We start from the raw sequence: 27420 nt of genomic DNA, 5'->3' as shown, positions 1-27420 counted from the left end.
AATATCATAGTACAAAACATTAGAAAATATCACATTACAGGTTATCACATTAGAAAATATCACAGAATATCATAATACAGATAAGGTACAGATTGATGGGGTCCCATAGGTCAATTCCATTGTTGCTTAGCTTAGTGGAATCGTTTTCTGTGATATCTGGATACAAGATAAATTGGTCTAAGTCAATCTGGGGTAAATCAGTGTAATAAAAATGGTATGTGCACCACAAGTTAACTACTTACAACCCCTTTAGCAATTGAACCTCTTTTTTTTCCTGCAAACTAAACAAATACTTTTCACAGTGTATCATGGCTAGTCCTCACTAAATTACAAAGCCCAGTTAATAAAGGGGGTTTTAAATGATCAAACTTGAAATATTATGGTTTTGCTTTCTCTTTAACTCAAATAGCTTATTTGAGAAAGACAGGATGAAAGACCAGATTGGGTAAATATTGATGTGAAGATGCAAATACCCTTTCCCCTAAAATTGATTACTTGAAACAGGAACAGCCTAAGCAAATGTGTTCTAATTTTGTTATAGTTCATACTGTTTCATTCTGGGCACAGACACATGTATTGCTCAGAGACTCAATTGGAGTACATCAAGATTCTCCTATATGGAAAAATCCTAAAATTAAGATAGGAGGTAAAAGCGTGAATTGGGGAAGTTGGCAAAGAAGGGGTATACATTATATTAAAGACTTATAGACAGAAGGACATTTTGACACATTCAAATTAATACAAAATAAGTACAATGTTCTTGGGACTGACTTCTGGAGGTACCTGCAGCTACGTTACTGCCTAAGGGGTTTGTTAGGGAGCGGTCTGAAAATGCCACAGGTTTCTTTAGTAGTTCAGGTTTTAAATCAGTGTATGCATAAGCCCCACCAAGCTTATGGTATATATTAATTTTCAATACAACCCCAACCTGGCTGGAGTCAAAATAGCGTGGGAGCAGGACCTGGGAAAATCTCTGCTAATATAAATAGACCCATGAAAGAAGCACATCTTAAATTAATATAGTTTAAAATACCATAGGTTGTACTGGACTCCATTAAAAATGTATAGAGTGGGACTCGCCAACATGTTGGAGATGTACACAGTGTTGGAAATATGGTACATATGCTGTGGGATTGCCCAGTTTTAACAGTCTTTTGGATGAAGGTTCTTGAAACGATCAGCTCAGTGACTGGGATAAAAGCTAACGCTGACCCGGCACTGTGTCTTTTACACAAAGATCATTCTGAAGGAAGGGTGGAGTGGAAAATATTTAATTGGATTGTGCTGGCAGTTGCAACAGCTAAAAGAGTTATTTTGCGTCGCTGGAAAGATCAAACATAAATGTGGAAAATGTACAGTGCTGTATATTCCGTTTGATATATATATGTGTACAATAAAAAAAAAAAAGATTACAAAAAACTTGACAGCGGTATCACCCTCAGCAATTGGAATACGGTATCAGTCAGCGATATTTAAAAAGAAATAAAAAGGCCAAGAAAGAAATCCAAGTTTGCAATGGAGTCAAAAGGCAGCAAAGCAGTTAAAAACAAACGTATTGTACGCAAAGCTGCTGCTGCTGCTGATTTCGATACAGCACTTCGTCTTGGTGAAGGCAAATTTAGTGTACCACCAAATGTTTCCCGACAGAGGTGCAGCAGATTTCAAAGCAAGAACAGGCAATTTTCCTTTTTTTTTTTTTTTTACATGACTGAGCAAGCTGTATGAATGCATTTTGTTAAAAAAGAAATGAAAATATGAAATATGTTAACCCAGGTTTTCCTGGATGTTTAAATCTGTGTTTTTGCTGCAGTTACAATTAGCAATTTACTTTCAAACCATAACAATATCAGTATTGCGATGTGCTGTACTATCCTCTTATTATTCATCAGATTTAAGGCTGTAGATAGCAGGTGTACACTTTTATTAAAACCACTGAAAACTCATTTTCAGACTTATGAACAACCTCCATTTCCAAGGTGTTCATAACTGAGGTTCTACTGTTAATAAATTCCCCCCCCCCCCTACCCACCTCCTAATATTCTCTGTGGGCTGTCTCTACAGTCATTGGGGTTGATCTGCTAGGGCCACTTACATGCTTACATAAGTCTAGAGCAGTGCTATGCAACTCTGCAGTGCTGAAAAAAATTGTATTTGCCTAGACTGGAAAAAAAAAAAAGTAAAACATACGGAAACCCCAGAAACTTAGTCCAACTACTGAAAACCTAATTTATTAACCACATAAAAACCTTGTGAATTGTTTAGAGAAAAACATTTATTTTTACTGGAATCCTAAACAGACACATACATGTTAAAAATATGAAACTTGCACACAAAAAAAAACAAAAACAAAAAAAAAAACCCCACCAAATATCTGTGGCAACCATTCTCTTGTTTTGTAAATATTGTGGTTGAAAGTTTTATTTTTAATCTGTATTTTATCTTTAAAACACTTGTATGTTTTGTTATTTTTTGTATTCAGTGTATTTGGGGGGGTGGGGGGTGGGTACAGTGCATCAGCACAATCCTTCTTGGCTGACTGAACACTAAGCCGTTTTGGCTGGTTCTTTTGTTTCAGGATTACTCGTGGCTGAAACAATAAGTCTGCAAAAGTCCTCTGTTACATAACAAACCCTCTACAGATTTATATTGAAGTTTACGTTCAACGCTGTCATAAGACTTAACTGTTTCCCCATCACAGCACAAGAATGTGTGTAAAGCTTTGGAAAATGACTTTGTCCATGTTGCACAGTACCAGTCTTTCAGCATAACACAGGACTTAAGATCTTTACAGTATCTGGTACAACCGGATCTCTTTATTCTAGCACTGCTTAAAAATAGTGGTTAATTAGTTTAACAGTAACTATGCCTTATAATTTTCCCAACAGTGGATCTGGGATATGGCTGTATTAGTCTTTCGGTAGCATTTTGAAGTCAACTGATGCGTTAGTTGAATATTCCCGGATCCACATAAGGATATGCGAGGAACTCCCCCAGTTTATTGCCGTCACTGTCGTAGTGGAGCATTCTGAAGCACAAGTCACAGAAAAAGCAGGGATCAGCTGGAGCAAAGCAGTCGTCATTGGTCACCCACCTAGAGTTTAACAGGGGCAAAACATTTTTTTTATTAGAAACTCAGACAAACAATTGCAGTACAGAACCCTAAAAGCTTTTTACATATAATAAATATGCAGCATTTAAGCTTCTTTCCTGATGTAGCCTGGGTGAAATACCAGGAAGCACCTCCAGTTTCAACGTGTGCTTTCTTTAGAACATGGCTGAAATTAAAGGGGTACCTATCACTAATATCAAAGCTTCCCCTTATATGAAGCAAGCCTTTGTGCACTTATGTCTATATTCAAAGAGTACACAGGGGTTCACAGTTATTCGGACAAGAATATGTGCTTTACAGATTAAACTGAGCACATTATCTTAAAAAAAAAAAAAAAGGAAGGAATATTGTTTTAAAATGTAAACAGATTGGAAGTTGAAGCGATAAATTGTGTCACTATCTATCTATATTTATTGCAACAAGTCCAGCGTATTTTTTTATTGTAAACCACAGCAAATCACCATTTACACAAAGAGATTTAAATGTAAACGTACAGCTTTAGATACTTGCCACAAATACACATGGATGTAAAATAGCCCTTATATTTTACAGTGCTAGCCAGGTAACAAGGTAATGGAAATTAACAAATGAAGATTTTATTTACATACGTGGTTTATGATTGTGCTTTCTGTCCACAGCACAGAGAAGAATAATGACCCAGCATATGTCTGTCTTTGTCTAGTATTCCAACAATCTTATCTGTGGGAGACTAAGGGATTTTCTCAATTGACCTGAACAGTGGCTGATCTAAATACCATCACAATGTCAATGTTAAATTGTGATCAAGCCTGCATCATTAATTACACAGATACACTCGAGACTCACACGGATAGAGATTTATTTTGTGGAAGTCCCCGTCTTTAATTGATTTAAATTACGGAAATATTTAGGATATGTCACTATTTAGATAAAGTACTCTAACAATTAGGTAATGGATTATTGTCGGCCCCCCTAAAAGGATTAATTGTGCAAGCAATCATATATTATAACAAGACTACTAAAGCAGCTTTTACACATATGCTGACAGAAGTAAAAACCCATTTATAAAAAGCAACAGTTCAGTATTGTTGTACTAACCTTGCAATGTACATTTTGCATACTGCACATTTCCGGCTCAAAATCCAATGCTTTTTTCTCAAAAGTGGGTAGACTGTTTTATCAAGGCAATCATCCTGATGTATAATTCTGATGCAACAGAGAGAAAAAAAAATGAATTACCTACCACAGTATGGAGAGGAATCCATTGGCCTGGATGGTGGTTTTGGTTTGGCACTTGAACTTGGGACATTGGTCATGAATGCTATGTCAACAGACAGCTCTTTTATGCTGTAAAATGTCTATGAATTTTAAAGGTTATAGTGGCTTCTGAGAGCAGAAACCTGACGCAGGGTTTCAAATTAGACCCTTTTAAATTGTGCTTGCTTTGTTTGGTTATTTTATAAATAGATATTTGTATTGTATAACAGTGGACAAACCTAAATATTAAAAATATTATTTTAAGGTGCAAGGCCCTGGTACTCAATATGCACCTCGTCTGTCAAATGTAACCCACAGCTGACCACCTTTAAAATAATATGGGCCCTATTCACAAGACTAAGTCTTGTTTTGTGCATTTTTCAACTTTTTTCAGATGTAGCGTTTAGTTTCTTTTTGGCTATTTGAACATTAAAATAACAATATAACTCCTTAGCCTCCAACCACCCCAGTATTCTTCTGCAAGCTTTGTTTAGGTTTTAAAAACTGTGGTTTTACCTCCGACAATTTTCTGGTACACCAAAAAGGGTCCCCTGAATAAAATATGCTGAGCTCTTCAATACCGCAATCAATTTGACAAGGTAATTAATGTGGTGATTATTAGCTATATATGCAAGATTTTATTTGTAGATTAAATTGCATACCAGTTAAAAAAAAAAAAAAGTGATGCAATATATTTATACATTTTAGGGCTTTTCAACCGGGGGTATGCAGGAAATTAAAAGAAAATAATGATCTTGAATTTATTTAACAGTACCACTGTGGATAAATATTTAATTTATGAAGATTACAGTAGGACTATAGGTTTCAAAAGTATCAACCACCTGTAGGCATGAATGATTCAGATTGAGCGCGTTTCCACTCTGATTATCCTGTGCATCGTTTCGAGTCAAAAATGTTTCTTACTTGCAAGAGAAAAACAACGAAAGAAAACATGAGAGCCTTCAAGCGTAAAGCCACGGAAAGTTATACAGAGTCCCTTTGGAAAATGTTATGCTGGCTTTAATGAAAAGTTTTCCATTATTTGTTAGTATAGTTTTATCTCGAGGTTATTGTTTTTGATGTTGTAAACATTTTAAATGGCACACAACTATGCAGAGATGGGAAGTAAATGGTATTTATTTTTTTTATTTATTTATTTATTTTTATTTAGTTGTCGCCAATTATTTTACCCCGATTTTCACCCCAATTTAGCATGCCCAATTATTATCTGTATCCTCGGCTCACCGCTCGCACCCCCCGCGCCGACTCGGGAAACGGAGGCTGGAACACGCGTCCTCCGAAACGTGCTCCTGCCAAGCTATCATTTTTCGCACTGCAGATCCACAGCAATGCCACCAGACCTATAGTGCCGGAGGACAACACAGATCTGGCGGCTCCGCTGCAGAGCCACAGGCGCCCTATCGGCCACAGGGGTCGCTGATGCGCGGTGAGCCGTGGATTCCCCTGCCGACCTAAGCCCTCCCTACCCGGGCAGCGCTCAGCCAATTGTGCGCCGCCCCCTAGGAACTCTCGGTCACGGTCAGCTGTGACATAGCCTGGATTCGAACCTGCGATCTCCAGGCTATAGGGCACATCCTGCGCGGAGCGCCTTTACTGGATGCGCCACTCGGGAGCCCCGGGAAGTAAATGGTATTGTGATAAACATTTACAGTGCAGAGTATTTGGGATTCTTTTTAATAACTTTGCCCAATAAAAAGCCAGTATGTGTTTCCGAAGAGATTCCCAAATACTGTCTTTTGATTCTGTGCATCCAAAGACTTGTAATTAAAAGTTTTAAGAATTACTGTTTGGTATTCTGTCCCAAACCAGCAGATTGTCAATCCTAAACTAATGTGACATAAAGTATATATTAAATAAACAGAGGGTTTTCTAAATTTGTTAATCTGATTATTCTGCCTTTTATTGCAACTGTGGTGTCATTCAGTAAAGCGAAAATTGTAAAGGGGTACTTGAACTGAAACATTCAGACACAAAGGATACAGTTAAAAAAAAATAATAATTAAAACAAAAAATTGAAAACCACTTCTATCGATAAGATTTGTTGCATTTATGGTGTTTGCCAATATGCCTGATTTACTTGCATGGGACAGACTAGACACGTTTTGTTCAGTAGATTGTGCAAGGCATTTGTTCAGCATGAATGTAGGATATGGGGTTTAAACATGAAGAATGTGTACTCATGTGTTTTTGTAGTTTTATAGTGTGTCTTGTTTGGTGGGTTGGTGGCATATACAGTTGTTGACAGGTGCGTATAGTACAGGTTTTCATTGATATGTACAGACACACTTTATTACCTTTACTTTAAAACCATCCCAGCCTATTTGACATTTTGTGGTATTAAAAAGAAAACCTGCAATGTCTGGTCTCTTCGTTTTATATTTTCATTTACGGCCATTTGTAAATTGAAATTGGAAGCCTGGAAGTTGATAGAAAGTTCACTCAAGCTGTTCACTTTAACTGAACCCTGGTGACATTTTCAAATAACACTCCCCTATTACAAACACGCTGATGCTCAGCATGGTTGAAAGTGTGAGCTTTACTTGGGAGTAAACCAGAAATACATGACTTCAGTTCAGGTTCAGAGTGATCCCAGTGAAATGGGCTTCTGCTTGGACTGCAGACCCACAAGGATAAAATCGCAAGAATTTTCTTTTAAAAGATAATGCAAAGACAGTTACAGTAAGCAACAGGTTTGTTAAAACGCTGCTGTGTTCGAAACATTCTGTTCACAGTTTAGTCTGCAGTTGCCAGGTACAGTAGCTCACCTGATGTCTGTTATAACCACAACATGCTCGCAGTCTCCTTGATGACAGTACAGGTAAGGATACCCAATCTTTATATGCAAATCGTTGAATGTTGTATCTTCCATTTTAGCTGTCTGGAAGCGGTCATAGCCTCTCTCACGGGATTCTACCCACTCCAAGATAGTCCTAATGCAACACAATGAGAAGATGCTGATCTTTAGTCTGAATGACAAAAATGTTCTAATTAACTTAACAATTCACCTAAAATAAAACAAGACTCACAGAACTCCTGCCTTAGAATAATGGGTGGAGCAACTATGCTGACTCTGTACAAGACAACAGCATTGTTTAAATGCCATTTTACTGTACTTGTGTAGCGATCTAGACACTCACACCACATGTACAACAACATTTTACTATTGTTTAAAAATAAAAAATAATAAATCATTTTCATTTTAAAGCATTTTGTACCTACATCTGAAATCAAAGCTGTCCACTCCATTTTTTGTGAAAGGAAAACTAAATTTGTGCTTCTGTGCTTCCCCGACTGCAAGGGCTCGTGGATTCAGTTCCATGCTAATATTTGTATTTGTTTTTTGCCATGTTTCCTACAGGCTTTTTTTTTTTTTTTTTTTTAAATCAGGCTCATCTGTAAGCAGTACTGTTGATATCTTTTTTTTTTTTTTATTATTATTTTTTTACTTTAAAAAGTAAAAAAAAAATGTGTATATATATATATATATATGAAAAACTTGACATTAAAAGTTGAATTAAAAAAAGACAAAAAAAAATTAAAAAATGATCACACCACTGTACAACAACATTTTACTATGAACAAACAAAAAAAAAAAAAAAAAAGAAAGGCAGACTGCCACATGCAATGCCTCTTTCAGACGTGTGTGAACTTCATGGAGCTGAACTCTCCTACAATGGACCTTGAGCTTGTTTGGAGGTTCTAGGTTCTAGCAGGGGAGCAGCTACTCTTTCATGCCCATGGAGTGACGAGGGAAGGAAGGGGACACCCAACAAGCCAGATCAGCCGAACAAGTCTTAGCGATCAATGGGGAGATACAGATGCCACAGCCAGTTCAACCCTCACATCCAATGAAAGCTGAATTGAAGTTGTTCTATATACCTCTCGCTATACAGATACTTTCAAATAGTGGTAACAAATGTTTGGTGCTTAAACTTCGCATTTTCATATGAATTCAAGTCACCTTATGCTGCCAGTGTCTGTTCAATCAATGTGTTGCTTAAACATTGTATTTTTGTAGTTTAAAATGTATTATATTTTACATTTCCCAGTATCCTCTTCTTGGTATGCAAATTATCCTGGCTGCTGCTGGAGAAAACCATGCAGTCCTCTTTTTAGTGGTGGACTCTTTATATGGCTATGTATTATATTACTGTATACGGAAGATTAGGAAAATACAGTTTTTACAGGTTATAAAAATCTACAAATGTACTTATTTCATCCACAGTTTTCTCTTCTTGTAACCACAACAAACACTGCATTGGTTCTTTGCAATGGGGGGTTGAGTTTCTTAACACAACAGCACCTCAGTTAACAATGAAAGCTATTAGCACATTGTTTGATGTATTCCTGAGGTTTCTAATAGGATGGTAATTTTCTTACACATAACCAGGCAGTATTTTGTGGCGCAGTGGAAGGTTTTCAACTTATTTCTTTATATGAAAAAAAGAGTCAACATTTCATGTAGTTGGTTAAATACAGTACCCTCTACCGTATATATATAAAAAAAGAGAAATATAACCAGGCTTATTCACCTAGACCAGGCGTCAATGCCAGGAACATTAGCAGCTTCTGGTTTATTTCCATAATAAAAGGGCTAGTAGACAAAGGAAGTTAAGAGACAATCCAAGAGGACTTGGGGTACTGTACCTTTAGGTACAAGCAAATTAATCATAATATATACATTCAGGAATAGAAATGTTTGAAGCAGGGATAGTCAACTCTGGTCTGTGAGGGCCATTCCAGACCAGGTTTGACAGAAAACTACTTAAGGATCTGGATGGCGGTTTAATTGGTTCAAGTAAACCATTAATAACATGGTTGGAATATAGACCTGGTGTGGAAGGCCAAAATTGCTCATCCCTACACTAAAGAAAAGTTAACATTACACAATTTCACCTCGTATTGAAATGTCCACTCATAGCTTAATCAAAACCAGACAAATGGTTCCCAAAATGGAACTTTCAATAGCTAATGACATGGTCACAGGTATATGATGGTGAGGAAACAATGCAGCTTTTAGTCAACATATAGAAAACATGGACTGTATACTTTGCTTGTACCAGCACCTACAATGCACTTACTTGCTAAGGTCTTTGCACTCGGGGTATCTCATATCATTGTAGATCACGCCTTCAAAGTAAAAGAAAGCCGACTTAAAGTGATCCTTAAAAACAGTGAGAAAAAACAGAGGTTTGGTTAGTCAGATTTACTGTCAATCCCACATTCAAATGATAAACGATGCTGAGTACTCTGTAACAGACAGTTAAACACCAATTTCTCCCTCTTTTTTTTTTTTTTTTTTTTTTTTAAGTTCATGTCACAATTAACCAGAAACTTTGAGTTATCCAAAGGAATGCGATTAAAAAAAAATCAGCACAAAACCAGCTATCCGAGAAAAGGTCACAGAAACAGGAAAGGAATTAACTGGACGATGGGGTCACAGATCACCTATTTACCCAAAATCTCTGCGGCTGGAAAACTGTGTCTTATGACATGACTGTAACAGCAAGAAAATAAATCTGATTGATGCCAATACATTTATTTAACTCTTCAGTCATCGGAATGTACTTAAATACTAAATCTTGCATTGCAACCCTGTACTGCCCTGTAACACATGTAAGTTGCCTTGAATAATGGCACTTGCCAAATCAATAAATAAATAAATAAATAAATAAATAACAACAAGCCTTTAAGATGCCTTACCAATAAATAAATCAATCAATATTTATTTTATATAGCGCCTTTCATAGCGGACCACCATCACAAAGCGCTTTATAAGATAGTGAGGAACAATGCATAATACATTAAATACAGGGCATATTACATTAAAAACAAACAGTAAAAAAAATGCAAATACATTAAATACAGGCATATTACATTAAATACAGGGCTAGGATGTGAATGCTAGACATTGTGGATGCGTGTGTCATACAGAATCATACGAATAAGATGGAATGAAAAACTTGAAATAGCAATTTAGACAACAGCTAATAACAGATCAGGCTTAAAGAAAATTGAAAGCAAGAGAGAACAAGTGGGTCTTGAGAGCGGATTTGAAGCGAGCGACTGTGGGAGCTACAGCACTAAAGCTGGGAGAGAATTCCAGAGAGTCAGGGCCATGAAACTAAAAGCGCGCTCTCCGAGTGTGGTGCACTTTTGCTTGGGTATAACAAGCAAGCCAGAGTCAAGACGGGGTAATATGATCATGTTTTTTACATGTGGTAAGGATCCTAGCAGCGGCATTTTGAACCATCTGCAATCAGTTAATGACGTGTGACGGAAGACCACCATAGTTGCAGTAGTCGATTCAAGAGGAGATTAATGCATGATAGAGTATCTCTGCATCCAGGAGGGAAAGGTAGGGATGGACTTTTGAGAGCTTTGGGCATTAAAGGAGAGGTTACTATCCAGAAGTGCACCAAGGCTTCGTCCAGTGGGGGAAGGCAGCAGCAGACAGTTTCCGAGTTTCAAGGCAGCTATATTGAGATTTTTGAGTTGAGTTTTCGATTCTACTAGAAGTTCAGATTTGTTGGTGTTGAGCCGAAGAAAATTGGCAGACATCCAGGTCTCGATGTCTTGGATGCAAGCTGAGAGCCGGACCATGGCAGAGGGACATCCAGGGTCTAGTTTTAGGTAGAGCTGGGTGTCATCTGCATAGGAGTGAAACATGAGGCTATGTTGGCGGATGAGGTAACCCAAGGGAAGCATGTAGATGTTGAAGAGAAGAGGCCCGAGAACAGACCCTTGAGGGACATGTGACCGGGTTTGCGTGAGCACTGCTTCCATCATAGAAGACAAGGTCAAGAAGAATGCTATGATCTATGGTATCAAAAGCAGCAGTTAGGTCAAGGAGGACAAGGACAGAGGGAGCAGCAGCATCAACATTAAGCAGGACATGATTTACAATCCAGAGCAGAGCAGTTCGGTACTGTGATGTGGCCAGAAGCCAGACTGTAGAGATGTTTGGTCAGCTGGCTGGCTACAGCCCTTTCAAGAGTTTTGGAGAGAAAAGTAAGATTGGATATGGGATGGAAGTTGGATAAGACAGCCGTGTTAAAGGAGGGTTTTTTGAGCACTGGTGTTACCCAGGCAGTCTTGAGGGCAGCAGGAACCAGGCCTGAGATCAAGGACAGGTTGTGAGTGTGCACAATGAAAGGAGCAAGGTCAGAAGCACAGAGATCGATGAGATTGTTGGCCAGGGGTCCTAAGGGCACGTGGCAGTAGTTGATTTTGGCAGTAGGTTGGAGACATCAGTAGTGGAGAGAGGAGAGAAGGAAGAGAGATCAGGATGGGCAATCAGAGGGGAGTCAAGGTGGTCAACTACTATACTGGGTTTGTGGCAGGAGAGCGTAGAATAAATGGTGTCAATTTTGTTCTGAAAGAAAGAGGAGAAATCATGGCAGGTAAGAGAGAGGGGGGTGGATTTATCGATGGCTGGATGCAGGATTTGATCAATGGATTAACCAAGATTAATGTGTGTGTCATTTAGTTCAATGTAAGGTGACGGCCATCCCAATTGTATCTTGTCTTTAACTTTGTCCTTCTCACATGCACTTGACTCAGATGCTTCAAAAACAGACAGCTGCATTTCAAGTTCAAGGTGGTTAATCCATTTAATGGATAAAATAATCAGATATGATCAAGTGTGTGTCACCTTTACCGTTAATCCAGTAAATGTTTTATGTACGTGCAGGCCTGTGCAGGTGGAGGCTCTATAGCTCCACCCCTTTATGCTAATAGGGTACCAGAGCTTACACACACCCCATTGGTCCTCAGCCTCACACTAGGACCGATGGGCAGACAAACAACAGCCGATAAGGACAGACAAACAACAACCAATCACAGGGGAGACACAAAAGGCACTACACGCTGGCAAGGACCACATTATCATGATTGTAGTGCAGGCATAATTCATGATATAAAGCGGGTCATAATATAAAGTGAGTTTCACACTTGCCTATGACAGCACAGTATGATTGCGAGAAAAAAAAGAAAGAAAACTAAACGTTGAATTAAAGCGCAGTGTTTTAATACTGTACATTTAGTTGTTCTTTACATTTAAACAAATGCATATAGTTTACTACAGAACAAATATGTTTTGCATCATTAACTGGAATGAAACAGTTTGTGTCATCTAAAAAAGGCATGAATTGCCGACTGAGGAGAGCTATCAATTAGGCATTGCACTTGGTGGGTTTTTGTTTTGTGCATTTGTGTAAGACTGACTGTTAAAATTTGGTGATGTTGGTGTTTTGCAACTGAACTGTATCCCGTTAAGACTGCCCACGCAGCATGTGACAGGTGCACAAAATGTCAGTTTATCAGCCGAGATGATTATTGGTTGTTAGTTGGGTTGGAAATTAATTATATCCTGTGGTTACTTAGTAAAGCCTGGCCACGCAGCATTTGACAGGCTGCACAAAATGAATAAGTGGGGTTTGTGAGATGATATTGAGAGGTCATTTCTCAAAAGAACCTATGGTGCATTGCATGGTTTTTTTCAAAAATCGTGAAGCAGAAAGTGTTTTAGGAAGCACCTGCACACAGAGGAAGAAAAGAATACTCACTTAAAATTAAAAACGCCATAATCCACTCACTGATAACACTAACCCGACCCGACCCGAGCCCAAACCATAACATACAAACTACACCCGACACATATTGTCGGGTCCCGTCAGGCTCGGGCCGGGTAGCAAGGCTCTAGAGAAGCCCCATCTGGTGGGGGTACATCATTTAAGATACGCCGATTAGGCCATTTGAAAACTTCCCACGAGGGAACAGGTGGTTTAGAACGGAAGCAAAGCTTGCACGTAGCATAGAGTACACTGATATTTAAGTTACATGGACAATGCAAAATGAGCTAAAATGAGTGACACATTGAGAAACGGTACAGTAAATCTTTTCAAAGTTGGATGCCCATGGTGGCCCAAAACCCAAGATGACAGTGTTATGGCATGTATTTCTAATTTGTTTGTCCAAACTCTGGGGTTTGGTATTCTGCACTGCAGTGAAGCAGGTTTCCAGCACAGAAGGAATCTTACCTTGCTGACATGCTCCACAGCCAAGTCGGGGGTGTTGCTGAACTCTCCGCTAATCTGAAGGTCGCTCACACAGCAGAGAGCATCCCTTAGCTGTGTCAGTTTCTGACTGCCCAGAACCTGTATCGTCTGAAGGGGTTTACTCTCCTTGTACTTAAAGGAAGGAGAAAGGATAAGTTTGTAAAAAATATCTAGAATGGAGACATTTTATTCACAAGATGAAGAAGTAAACTCTGCAACTCCAAATAGAATAAAATGGGTGAAACAATGCCTTTCATTTAATGCCTTCATTAAGTCCTGGGGAAGGAAATACCCACTACTTATCCTTATAGCAGCAGGCCCAAAAACAAAACAATTGTGAAAAGGTAACTTGGTTTTAAGCAGTTCTTTTCAATTTTCAGTGCTGCACTTATTACTAATTGTAAAAATAGATTAGGCCTCAGCAATTTACAAAGTCTTACAAGCTTTTCCAAGATTACACATTACAAAAATTGTCATTTAATATTTAAAACAATTAATCTTTACATGTCTACATCTGCTAAATTTGAAACATAAGCCATCGTATTCCAGAATGTTAACATGTTTATCTTTAACATGCTGTTAAAAATATTGAGTATTTTAATGATCTAAACAGCAACCATGGACTTTGAAGAGCAAAGGACTGGGAGAAGTGCAGCACATTTCAATACATCCAAATAAGGCTGTTTCAGTTACAATTTCCATGGTGAACCTACTGATGCAGTTTAATTACTGACTATAACCACTTTCACACACAAATGCCACTACTAAGCTGTCTCAAATTCTTAAAAAAAAAAAAACCATTCACACAGCACGAAACAGCCAAAGAGATCATGCGAATACAACTTTTAAACCTGTCAGTCAACAGATCGTTTTCATGGCAACGGCAATTAGTCCATAAATTACAGCATCACGCACCGTCCCTTCTGTTTGTGAATTCACTTCCTCATCGGCCCGTAAAGTTAACAATTCCTTAACTTATTCCAGACTCCAATTACATTATTTTTTTATAGGAGAATAACAGCGGTAAAAGACTTTTGCACATTTATTTATTTTATTTTTTTTCTATAAAAGGTGCAGTTGCAAAGGAGAATTCCGTTCCCAAAGCCTAATTCCGCGATCGTGGAAAATCAGTAGCCCTAAAAATATGACAGCTTTGTGACGGTATAGACAATTCACAGAGAACAAAATGCCGCATCAGTGCCGGTTCTACGAAACCAATCTTCCAACACCTTCACCCAGTTCATGCTTGTCACAAAGAGAAGTTGAAACAATGTTGTCTTTCACTTAAAAAGTCTGGATTTACATGATTTATGGTGTAAATGCCATTTAACATATACAAAAATACATACACTACACGCCATTGTTTGTATTGTATTGCAATAGCATACTGACTGAATGATATTCTTGTAAACTACCCAGTTTAGTTTCTCCACAGACCTGTATGTACTTTCTCTTTACCAGTATTTTACCATGCTAAATACAGAACATTGTTTTAACAAGTTTTTTTAATCACACTATGACAAAACGTTTTCATAAACATAAATAAATTGAGCGTTTTACAGAATATGCATCCTAATTTCTTTGCAATGTTAATAACTGTCCACATTTAAATGATTTAGATTAAATACGGTTTAGATTATTGCACTTTAGCAAGTTCACAGAAATGTGTCTTCAGCAGTCGTACTGCCACGAATCTTTCAATTTGCACTAAAAGGAATTACATTTATTGTTAGGTCTCATAACTTGCTGCACTCTTTCCCTCACTAATATACTAGTTACATATGTCTTAAATAAACAGACCATTTCAAATATTGTTTGTTGATTTACAGTTTACCTGGTGTGATATGACCGGATACAGGATGTTCATGGTTAGGACGATCTCCCCCTCCTCCACTTGATCCTCTAGGTGTGCAGGTGTCTTGCCTACTCCTAGAGAATGCTGAAAGGAACATGCAAAGTTAAATGTCCGGAGAGACACCTCTTTGCAGGAGTGAATGTGTGAATCAAACAGCTATTTATAGGAATGTATTTACTTATGTTCTTAATATAGGTTCAATGCAGGTGCAGTGGACCTGTCCTATGGAGGTGGTAGCCAACCCAAAAAACACCTAAAATAGAAATGTTTTCCAGTATGACTACTGAAGAATTGTTCAACGTTTGAGGAAAGACCAACAGAAATTAAGGGAATTGATTACCATACTGATTAAGAAAAAAACAGATTATCTCAGCGGCTTGAAATACAAACGACAACTAGATATGAGATTTCTTGTGAATAAAAGCAAAGATAAATCAAAGGGCTGTGTCAGATCAGTTGGAATGATTTGTAAACATTAAATAAAATGGAAACGTTAAAAAGATTGTATCATGGATATATCGAGGTTGAAAATAATTGGTGGAACCAGCTACTGGAGAACTTCTGGACTGTTCCATCTTGCTGCCTTCCGCCTCCTCAAGACTCACCTGTTTAGACTGCACTTGTGGACCTCTTGATCTACCCCTCCTCTATGTAGTGTACTCGCCTGTCCTAAGCACCATGGTACTGGATTCTCAGCTGAAGCACTATCGTGCACTACTATTATGTCATTGCATATATAAATTATTTTAATCCTAACATGTTATCTTATACTGTATTTTAGTAGTACAATTTCTATTTACTGTAAACAATACTGTATTTAAATATTGTTTTGCATTGTAACCTTGTAAGCTGCCTTAGATAGACGTCTGCCAAATAAATAAATAAATAAATAAATAAATCTGACTACTGTACTGTGGTTTCCCTTAAGTGCCCTAATAGGGTAAGAGACAGCATTTACAGTCTTCCGCCAGACTTACTATCTCATTGGTGTAGGTTTCATTCCTGCAGATCCGATCTATAATGAGAGTTTCTTCCCGATAATCCAGTCTCTTTTTCCTCTTTCTAGTAAGAGAAAGAAAAATGTACAGAGGGTATTTTCAGAGTTTAATTTTAAAAAACTAAACCCGTTTTGCACACATTTACCAAAATAGCATAACTCTTAGGATAACAAAATAATCACACGTATTTCAGTTCATATACCAGTCTTTCTATTTGAGAAGGAACTTTCCAAAGACATTGATGACGATCAGACTACGATACAAAGTGCAAGACGGACAATTTTACACCAATTGTTTTGACAAAAATACATTTACCATAATCTTTCAAGTGTTAGGTAATATTTACTTTGTTTCATTAGCTCTATGTACTTTAACTGAGCAAAATAAGTTGAAGTAAAAAAAAAAAAAAAAGTAGATTTATACTTTTGAAAATGATAAAACATAGTACATTTATTAACATTCTTGCCAATTTCAAAATATTTACAAAACCACTTTTTTGTTGCTAAAGTTACAGTATTTTGGAAAACAAAATACTTGTAAATGGGTCTTTTCAATCTCACCCCTTTAAGATGTTAACACAGAAGTCCCGCAGTGGTCATTTTGGCAGTTTTTGGTTTTAAAATGTAATTTTCTCCAGTCGTGTAACACATATGGAGCTGTGTGTTCGTGTACCGTTCTGTCCGTATGTATTAAATATTCTCACAAAACGTGGGAGTGCAGAAATAAAGGAGATATATTACATTATACCTAAAAGCCCTGGGAGCAGTCACATTGACGGCCACACAGAAAACAATTGTTTTTTGATTATACAGAACGGTATTCTACTTTATTATTTTTATTTACCAGTCCGCAATGTGTTTAGCTGTAATTAGATTAGTCTCTACTCTCTGCCTGAGTGAATGACTGACAGTCTATTGTTTTTCAATCAGCCTTTTGAAAGGCTGGCATCTGCTTGCCAGCTGCGCTGCTTTGGTCCGTCAATTAGCATCAAGACTAGTGAAAACAAATACCAGAGACTGTGGAGTTTTACAACGCAACAAAATATGGAGTTGGAGTTTTGGATCAGATGACATGGAAGTATTCCGTGAAAGCTGGCTCCCGACAGTGGTCTGTTCAGGTGTTTAACAATGTATTGGACCTAGCAGCCATCAACTCCTGGGTACTTTACAAAGAATGCACAGAAAAGAATTTACCAAGGAGAGAATATATTTTACAGTTAGCACAGGAACTTCGCAAGAAGCATTTGGAACAGAGGGAGACTGCCAAGCATGTACCCACAGCTGAAGCTGGCAACCCCGCTGAGAGCCGCAAGAGACGCCAATGCCAGGTTCGCAAGTGCAATAAAAATAAAACTTTGGACAGCTGTTCCCTGTGCAGAAAGGCGACATGGAGAAACGCATTATCTGTGTTGATTGTGAACAGCCTTAGACTCAAGGTAAAGGAATACCCTTTTGTCGAAAAAAATAAAAAATAAATTGTTTTTTTCTAAGTATTTATCTACGTTGTTCAGTTGCTTTTGCTCGATTGTATTGCTACTGTTTCAGTTTTATAAATAGGTATATTGTAAACCGATGTCTGTTCAGATGTTTATTTATTTACATTTTCTGATTTGATTTGTAAAATAAATATTCATATTATATATATATATATATATATATATATATATATATATATATATATATATATATATTAGGGTTGGACGATAATTACATTTTCAGTTATCAATTATCGGCTGTAAATTATCACGATAATCATGATTATCGGCTGAAAAAATAACATATGTAAAATGTCTTGGAATTTATCAAATTTAAAGCTATATATACTTGAGCAATATGACAACTGCCTCTACGAGTTTAGAAGAAATAAAACTAGACAATTTTCAAAAAGACCAGCATCTTTAATAAAAGTTATGAAACAATGGTTGGTTACAAAAAAGCACAAATAATAACCAAATGTTTGTTTGGTAGCTTTTCAACTTTTGAAATATAGGCTACTTATTAAAAAAAAGTGTTTAAAAAAAAATAATAATAATTATAAATTGCGATTAAAAAATATCAGCTTTTCCACACTGCCTACAGACGGGCTTATTACCTTGTGGATCACGTTCTGTCACTCCAAAAAAACTGCCACACTGGACTGATGCTGTTTTTTTTTTTTTTTTAAATCTTTTCGGAAGGTTTGGTAGTTTCTGCAGTTGCCATCGCCATTAGCTCAAACGTTTGCCTTTACTTGGTGAATCTTACGTCACATGTTACAACTTCCCACTACGCAGCGTGCACAGATCATGTGTTGCGTCTCACGCAGACAGTTATTAGTCCTGTCTTACTGCTTCAATGCAGAGTTACTGTTACACACAAGCATATCATAGTGGATAACGGACGATAAAATGATTATCGATAATTATTTTTCAACGCAATACAATTATCGATGCAAAAACATTATCGATAATATCACGATAATCGATTATTGTTCCAACCCTTATATATATATATATAAATATATATATAAATATATATATAAATATATATATATATATATATATATATATATATATATATATATATATATATATATACACACACACATATACAGTACCTTGCAAAAGTATTCAGACCCCTGACCAATTCTCTCATATTACTTAATTACAAATGGTACATTGAAATTTCGTTCTGTTTGATATATTATTTTAAAACACTGAAACTCAAAATCAATTATTGTAAGGTGAAATTGGTTTTATGTTGGGAAAATTTTTTATGAAAAATAAAAAACTGAAATATCTTGCTTGCATAAGTATTCAACTCGTGCTGTGGAAGCTCCCAGTTTACAACGATGAAAGAAATTGCCCTAACGAGGACACAATTACCTTACCATTGGCCTCCACCTGTGAACCATTAAAGTTGCTGTCACATTTTCTGGATAAAAACCCCACTGTTGAAGGATCATTGGTCAGGCTGTGAATCTGAAGGAAAATGAAGACCAAAGAGCATTCTACAGAAGTTAGAGATAAAGTAATACAAGGGTACAAAATAATATCCAAGTGTTAATCAGGAAGTGGAAGCTGCATCACACCACCCAGGCACTGCCAAGAAAAGGCAGTCCTTCAAAACTCAGCGCTCAAACAAGAAGGAGACTTGTGAGAGAAGCCACAGAGGCCAACAATCACTTTGAAGGAGCTACAGAGTTCAGTAGCTCGGAGTGGAGTAATGGTGCACCAGTCAACCATATCAAGAGCTCTGCATAACACTGGCCTGTATGGGAGGGTGGCAAGAAAGAAGCTGTTACTCAAAAAGTACCATCTGAAAGCACTTCTGGAGTTTGCCAGAAAGCAGGAGAGTGACCCAGCTGTGATGTGGGAAAAGGTTGTGTGGTCAGATGAGACCAAGATAGAGCTTTTTGGCCAAAACTCAAAGCGTTATGTGTGGCGCAAACCTAACACTGCCCATGCCTCAAGACACACCATCCCTACAGTGAAGTATGGTGGTGGCAGCATCATGCTGTGGGGATGCTTCTCATCAGCAGGGACTGGGCATCTTGTTAAAATTGAAGGAAGAATGGATGGAGCAAAATACAGGGAAACACTGCAAGAGAACCTGCTTCAGTCTGCTAAAAAACTGAAGCTTGGGAGGAAATTCACCTTTCAGCAGGACAATGATCCCAAGCACAAGGCCAAAGCAACATTGGAGTGGCTCAAGAACAAAAAGGTGAATGTCCTACAGTGGCCCAGTCAAAGTCCTGATCTCAATCCCATTGAGAATCTGTGGCACTATTTGAAAATTGCGGTCCACAAGCATCGTCCAACCAACCTGAACAACTTGGAGCAAATCTGCCAAGAAGAATGGGCCAAAATCACTCTGACACTGTGTGCAAAGCTGGTACATACTTACCCCAAAAGACTTAAAGCTGTTATTGCAGCGAAAGGTGGCTCTACCAAATATTAATGTGTGGGGGTTGAATACTTATGCAAGCAAGATATTTCAGTTTTTTATTTTTCTTAAAAATATTTCCCAACATAAAACCAATGTCACCTTACAATAATTGATTTTGAGTTTCAGTGTTTTAAAATAAAATATCAAACAGAACGAAATTTCAATGTACCATTTGTAATTCATTAATATGAGAGAATTGGTCAGGGGTCTGAATACTTTTGCAAGGCACTGTGTGTGTATATATATATATATATATATATATATATATATATATATATATATATATATATATATATATATATATATATATATTACACATATATACATATATTTATATATTACATATATATATATATATATATACACACACACACACACACACACACACACACACACACGTCGGTTGTTCAGATGTTTATGTGACATACTCAGTAATAATAATAAAAAAAAAATTACATCCGACTGTTTCTCTTTTCGTTATACCATTTACAGTGTTTTGAATACAGTCGTCAGAAAGACTGCTGCGGGGCTTCTAGGTATGAGTATATCTCCGGTCCTTCTAGTGTTAATCATGCGTCTATGTATTTATTTATTTATGATCTTTTTTTGAAGTGAAAATCTATTACAAATCAAATTTCAAGGCTTTAACATGTTTATTTTTATTTATTTATTTATTTATTTTTTTACTAACGTTACTGTCACAACCATGCTTGTGCACAGTAAAGCACATTAAGTTAGGTCTTATATTTATACAAATCTTTAACCAAAGGTGCATGGGCTTATATATGAAACAAAGGAGCAATTGCATTTTCTCAGAAAACAGTGCATTCCCTAGAATAAGCCCACGCGCCCATCTGTGTGAATATGCAGATTGCCAGATAACTTTGGCTAACTGCTTCATCAATCCAGTCAAGTATTATATCTGCTTTCAGCAATTAATCAAACTGTTCAATTAAAGTTATAAATCGGATTACTAGGGATTGCTAGAGAGCCAGGGTAAGCAATTATCTCTGATTACATTCTTACAGTATGAATATGCCAATGCTAGATTTACACCATATTATTTGCGGTACTTTGCTCTTGAACACAAACTGTTCCAACACTATAAAGCTTGTGCATTAATTCTAACAGCAGCTCTGTCTTGTACTAGCATAATTAATATTGACTGGTCTGCCAGTCAACCCAAAATACTTATTTAGAAAAATATTTAAACAAGGCCACCGATTCTTTTAATACTCAAGCTGATTTGAAATTTAATGAGCAAGCCAACTCACAAGTTCAGCGTTGCCCCCAAAAAGACCATTTACTATCCATGTAAAATGACTGCAATATGATTTGTTTATCGATTTGTGAAGAGGAGTCGATTATTTAGTGATACCAAGATATTTAAAGGATAACGAAACAAGCAGAAATGTTTTTAATAAAATCCCTAACTATGATCATTTAGTTCGATATAGGGTGTACGGGTAAACTTGCGTCGAAACTGTGGTTAAATATTATGCTATTTTACTACAAAATAGACCGTTTAGAAACTCCTGCACAACATTCAGAAATAAAACTCTGTATCAAATGAATTATATTAATCTTGCTGTACACTAGAATTACAACAACGTGATCAAATTAATAAATAAATACACACTACTGTAGTACATTTAAAAGCAAAACAGGAGGCAATGTTTTAGAGCCCTGCAAGTTTCTTCAAAAACAGATTCTTTTCAAAAACAGAATTTTTTAAAATATGCGCATTTGTGCAGTAAACCAAGCTCATGGTCACAGAACAAAGCTTCTAAATAAATAAAATGTATATCAAAATCAACTTTAATGACAAATGAAAACAAACAACTTTTTATGAAGGCAATATTTATTTCTGTTGTACTAACCAGCTCATTTCCTAAGCAAGTTACATTCAGCCAGGCGCTGCAATCTGCATACAGGCTGTAGCGATGTATAGATAGAGATATTTGATCATGCTTACTTCAAGTAGGCAACACCAACACCGCTCGTCAGATACACCAGGGGTTCCCAAACTGTGGTCCGCGGCCCAAAGGTGGGCCACGACACAGTCCCGGCTGGGCCGCGGGAGTAAAGACATTCTATGTATTTTTTTCTATTAATAGCGAAAAGCAGGCGCCGGCAGCAGCTGTAACTATACAGAAATAAAGTGTAGCAAGGCACTATTGGCACTGTCAATCAAAGCAGAAATTCACAAATCAGAGCAAACAGATTGCCTACCTGTAGTTTAGTTTTTGCAATTTATTTTATTTACTAACATTGAAGTGTTTCAAAGAAATGTATTTTCAGTCAGTGCATAGTCTATGTGATTTCCATCTTTCACAATATATATTCAGATGAACAAAGGACAGTTTAGATTAGGTTTATTTATAATGTTACAGGTTTAAACATATAAAATGTTTTTAATTTGACATTTTCCCAAGGAGTGCTATTGGGCCGCAGTGCCTAATGCAGCTGAACAGGTGGGCCTCGGGTAAAGAAGTTTGGAAACCCCTGAGATACATGATAACTCTCAGTGGCTGAGCTCTTGTTTCCATACCCTTTAGTGTACAATGATCACCCTTCAGCATATGTTTAAAGAGTAAGCTTCAAATGTCATTTGAATTACTTTTTGATATATATTCCCTTACTATTAGATGGTGTTTGCAATCATTCAGAGGGTTCTGTAGCACCAATACTGAGTTACTACCATTATTCTCAATCTGCTTTGGAGAATCATCCTGTGCTGGGACCAAGATCCTTCCTCATTCCATTCACATAATGTGATTTGGTAACCATTCAACTGTCAGCCCTACCAGCTCCACGTAGAGTAGAAACGTCACACTGTCACATGATTTGAATCAAATGAGGTAGGCTGATTAATTCCAATACTTTCTCTAGACAAGCTCAAAAGCAGATCTGCTGAAAGCCAGGTAAAGGAAGATTTAAAGAAAATTATATGACAGTAACAGAACCCAGTATCACTCAGATTGATGGCAAACATTTGTTTTTAAAAAATGCACTCACTGGGACATTTAGGAAGCAAATAACTTGGCATCCTTCTAAAAGCTTTATTACATGAATGACTGGAAAAATGCACCTTACTTTAAACAAGCCAGACTTGTGTCATCTGGTATCAACTCCAGATCAGGAGTCTCTTCTTCTGAATGGCACTTCAATGTGTCCAGGCTGTTAGGAAATCAGTTATAAGGATACAACACATTACAAATCCAGGCATTAACCATGCAAGCAAAGCCATCAAGGAGTAACACAGCCTTCCTTTCCTGTTTGAACATTCTTCCAAATTTAAACACTTATGGGAATGTCCTTTCATTTTGAATTAGAGCAAAATAAAAAAAAGGCATCGCTGTGCCCTCCTTTGGAGCAGACCTGTCTTAGGAGATCTGGACCTGGGACAGCTGCATTTTTAAACAGAAATAAAAAGACCCAAGCCTCCTCAAAGCATCCCTGTAGCCTCTGTATACTGGAGCTCTCAATCATATCTTATTCTTAAATAGCATGTAACCATTAACCACAAGGGGCAGTTTGTTTATTGTGTTGCAGGGACACATTTAAGAGCTAAAACTCATTTCAATAACAATTCAGCTAGCGGCTTTTGAAAACAAAAATAGGCTGTGTGTGAAACCACCAAAGTCGTTTGTCTAAACATGATATGAATGAGCCCAGTGCTTAACCAAAGTGTCACATTTTGTTTTCTGGGGAGCTTCACCTGTATGGTTCCTACTGATGTAAAGGTAAACTTTACGGCACGAGAAACTAAGGGGTCAATTTCATTAAATAATAACCTATACCTGGGAAGGCCACAACTAGATTTTATGTAAGCATTTTACTATTCTTCCCTTAGGGCTGCATCAGCCACCTATGCAAGTTGTATTCCACTGTCTCGCTATACAATCCAGGGGTGGCGCTTATGCCAGATGGGTATAAATTGTTCAAATCAATCCTTAAATCAAGTGAACAAAGTTTTGACTTACACATTCATTCTCAAGTCAGAACCACCTCACTAAAGACAATACTATTGATAAATAATAAAATCAGGGTTACGGTACACTTAACTCACAAACTCAAAAATAGAAAATTCTGCCAATTTTTGTTGTTGTTGAGCTATAATAGGTAATTTAAAAAAAAATAATAATAAAATGAGGAAAATAAAGAAATTATGAATTTATGAAATATAGGTGAAAATGTAGTTCAGTTCAGGGCGACGAGCATGGGATGCAATAGCCACTAGAGGGTGCAAAACACTCTACCCCTAAACCCAACACATAAAACTGTCGCAATCAAACTGTATTTAAACCTCTACAGCCGACGCTCACCGCCCTGACAAAGGTAATACGCACTAACATTTGCATCTATATTTCATAAATAGATTAATAATTACTGTATTTTCCTCACGTTATTTTTGTTAATTACCTATTAAAGCTTAACGACAAAAAAATTAGCAGCATTTTCTATTTTTGAGTGTGTGCGAGTTAAGTGTACCGTACCCCAAATCTGTTTAAATAATAAAGCAGAAATATTTTTGATAAAAACAAGAACAATTATATAAACTAGTTGTGATTAAAATATTAGATTTAGAGACGCAATAGTCTATCCATTACGAATTGGAATTACGTGCTTAACAACTGATCAATAAACACATAATATAGGCCCACTTGTACTTAGTTAACTTTCTGGAGAAAAACGAATGCAATGGCCCCAGGCAGCGCAGAGAAACTGAACAGAGAATGAAAGACAGTATGTAAGAACAATCTACTGCTGTTGTACTGCTTGTTACCGACCTGCAAATCATTTTGATTTCATCCATAGTTTCTGCAGAAATGCCCATCTCTTCTCCAAACGCGGCATCCTCTTCTGTAGATGTGTCGATATCTCTCTCGTCAAAAGAAAAATACTTCCTGTTCAGCCTTTCTCTCCATAATCTTGCGATTGAACCGACATGAACAACATTACTGTTTATATCTCTAATTTCGTATGTCGGTATGTTTCTGTCAGGTTCATTGTTTGCTTCTGCTGTGCTGCACGCCGCCATGTCTGTTATTGTTAAGTGACAGCACAGAGGTCTGACACGTTAATGTTTAAAGGAATCCTGGGAGTTGTAGTTTTTTCTTAAAAGGGTCGCAGCGTGAATATGAAAAAATAACCTGTCGTTTATTTTTGCATAGTATTCAGTTTTACTTTATAAAATCGCTTTATTTTTCACTACCTGTCTTAAAAGGTAAAAATAAATGCAGGTGTTAGCATGGCAGAGAGATTTCACCTGTCACTTACACATCTGTGTTTTGTAATCCTGTTTCAAATCATCAAATTGGGCCATGGTGTGTCAATGAATCACTGGCATTGTATTAAAGCTGATGTTGGAGACCATTTTCTTTGCCTCATCGTGACCAAAATATACTGAGAGAATGTTTTTAGTATAAAAGACTTCAATGGCCTTACTCAGTGGCACACCAGTTTTTAAACAGTTGTCAATTATATTAATCCCCTGCCACATCTGTAAATTCAAAATAAGCTACCAGTAACTTGAAAAAGTAGATCATTTTGACTTATGCCCACTTTACACACATGTAAACATTTAGGTTTGAGACCAGACGAAGAGATGCCTTCATGTACTGCCACATTTTAATACTCTCAATAGCTTGTGCAAAAGCATTTTATTGAATCAGCAATTCTCTAAATACATGGACATAGGGGGGTTTGAGTGGTGCAGACAAACCCTCACCTGTTTTTTTTTTTTTTGTTTTTTTTAATACCAAGCAGTCATATAAATACTGCCAGCTCTAGCTTGAAACCTAAGTTTGACCTCAGTAGAATGTCAGCTCTGGTAATGGCCCTGCCTGCATCTGCTCTATAGTTTAGCAAATAAAGCTGATTTGATGTCGGAGTTAGAATGGCATCAGATTCCAAATCTCTATGTCACAGTGGAAGATTTTTTGGATGGTTTTGTGCATGCTCTTGACATTCATTGACCCACTTCTGTAGTAGTTTCTTTTTACTCAAAAAAAAATAATGTGGTGAGACCGATCACAACATTTCAGTATCATACTGTAAAGGGTAAACTTACAGTATACAGCTTTCTTTTGTTAAGACATAACATTATGTGGAACTGTCACACATTCCTCAATAGATCCCCTTGAAAAGACAGAACATTGAAAGAAGGAAACGCACAGGTTCTCATTCAGTTCACTGACACCAGGAGGTGACAAAGCCTGAAATAAAATTGGGCTTAATTTCTATTCATTTCACCAGTCCTAAATCGAAGATGACAAGCATTAACATGCTGTTTCATCAGAGTGTGTATTGTCAGCTTGCCTTTTCAAACACTGATTTCTTGGCTACAACTCTTATTATATCTCTTATTGTTTTGTTGTTGATCTTTTTGTTTTCTCTTTTATCCTTCTACAACATTATTAGTTCACTTCTGGTGCAGAATGCATTAGGAATCCACACTATTATTTCTTAATACTTGTTATTTTACAATCTCTTTCTGTGCTGTGCTGTGTAATAGGACGAAGGCGACCACGCACACCGAAAAGAGCCAGGGTGGTCTGCATTCGTGGTTTTAGAGCTTTTAATCTCACCTCACTGACTGGGGACACAATCCGTAACGGCAGTGTACCACACAACACTGCTCATTACATGTGCATGTGGCTCATATCTGTGTGGTATAATAAATAGTGTCATACTAGCAAGAAACAGTTTAGTAGCAGGAGGGAGCTGTGTGACACGATCAAATATTTTAAATCGATAATAAAATAAAGTATTAAAAAATGTAAATCTACAGAAAAGTTATAGGGCTTTTAAGAAAGTACTGTGAACCAGGAAATGCCTGCTTCATAGTACTTCAGTCTACTGTATAGATCCAGGAAAAAAAAAAGTTACATAACTAGTACCAAACAATGTAGGCATACATTTGAATGTAAAGTAACCTTGTTTGTTGCTTTTGTAATTTTACTTCTTGCACCCCCAAGACACAGTATGAGGTCACCTTGTGTATAAAGTGATGCATCGACCCTCTATACAGTAATCTTTTTTTTTTTTTGTACATATAGAATGTTTTGGTCAGATTCAAAAATCAAACTAACAAATTCTGAACTGCCAAGTTAATTGTGGCTGGCATCACTACACATCATACAGTAGTGCAGTGTTTCTATATCCATGCAGCTATTTCTACCATTATACATGTTATGCAACAGCTTTATCC

The 27420-nt window shown here is 37.0% G+C and overlaps 2 protein-coding genes across 3 annotated transcripts in view; one reads left to right on the top strand and one right to left on the bottom strand.

Moving 5' to 3' along the window:
* Positions 1-2247: 2247 nt before the first annotated feature.
* On the bottom strand, positions 2248-25408 carry snapc3 (small nuclear RNA activating complex, polypeptide 3). 2 transcript variants are annotated; one of them, XR_004545517.3, is made up of 10 exons: positions 24998-25408; positions 23301-23384; positions 16258-16342; positions 15260-15364; positions 13408-13557; positions 9448-9530; positions 7132-7296; positions 4187-4294; positions 3718-3818; positions 2959-3091 (listed from the first exon to the last, which is right to left on the bottom strand). XR_004545517.3 is itself a non-coding variant. In XM_034015575.3 (9 exons), exons 1-9 carry the CDS (start codon positions 25246-25248, stop codon positions 2944-2946), a joined length of 1179 nt encoding a protein of 392 aa, XP_033871466.3. In that variant the 5' UTR covers positions 25249-25400; the 3' UTR covers positions 2248-2943. The 2 variants fall into 2 exon arrangements, 1 of the variants encoding a protein (XP_033871466.3); XM_034015575.3 differs by lacking the exon at positions 3718-3818 and having other exon boundaries at positions 2248-3091; positions 24998-25400.
* The window catches only part of LOC117409463 (tetratricopeptide repeat protein 39B-like), a 62524-nt gene continuing 59591 nt past the window's right edge, over positions 24488-27420 (top strand). The window contains exon 1 of the mRNA XM_059001945.1: positions 24488-24545. The gene's annotated coding sequence lies outside the window, so the exon portion shown is untranslated. The remainder of the gene's footprint in view (positions 24546-27420) is intronic.

Source organism: Acipenser ruthenus, chromosome 2 (assembly GCF_902713425.1).
Source record: "Acipenser ruthenus chromosome 2, fAciRut3.2 maternal haplotype, whole genome shotgun sequence".
In the NCBI taxonomy this organism is placed as follows: domain Eukaryota; kingdom Metazoa; phylum Chordata; class Actinopteri; order Acipenseriformes; family Acipenseridae; genus Acipenser; species Acipenser ruthenus.
The sequence above is the reverse complement of the archived record's forward strand: the minus strand, read 5'-3'. Positions and strand labels throughout refer to the sequence as shown.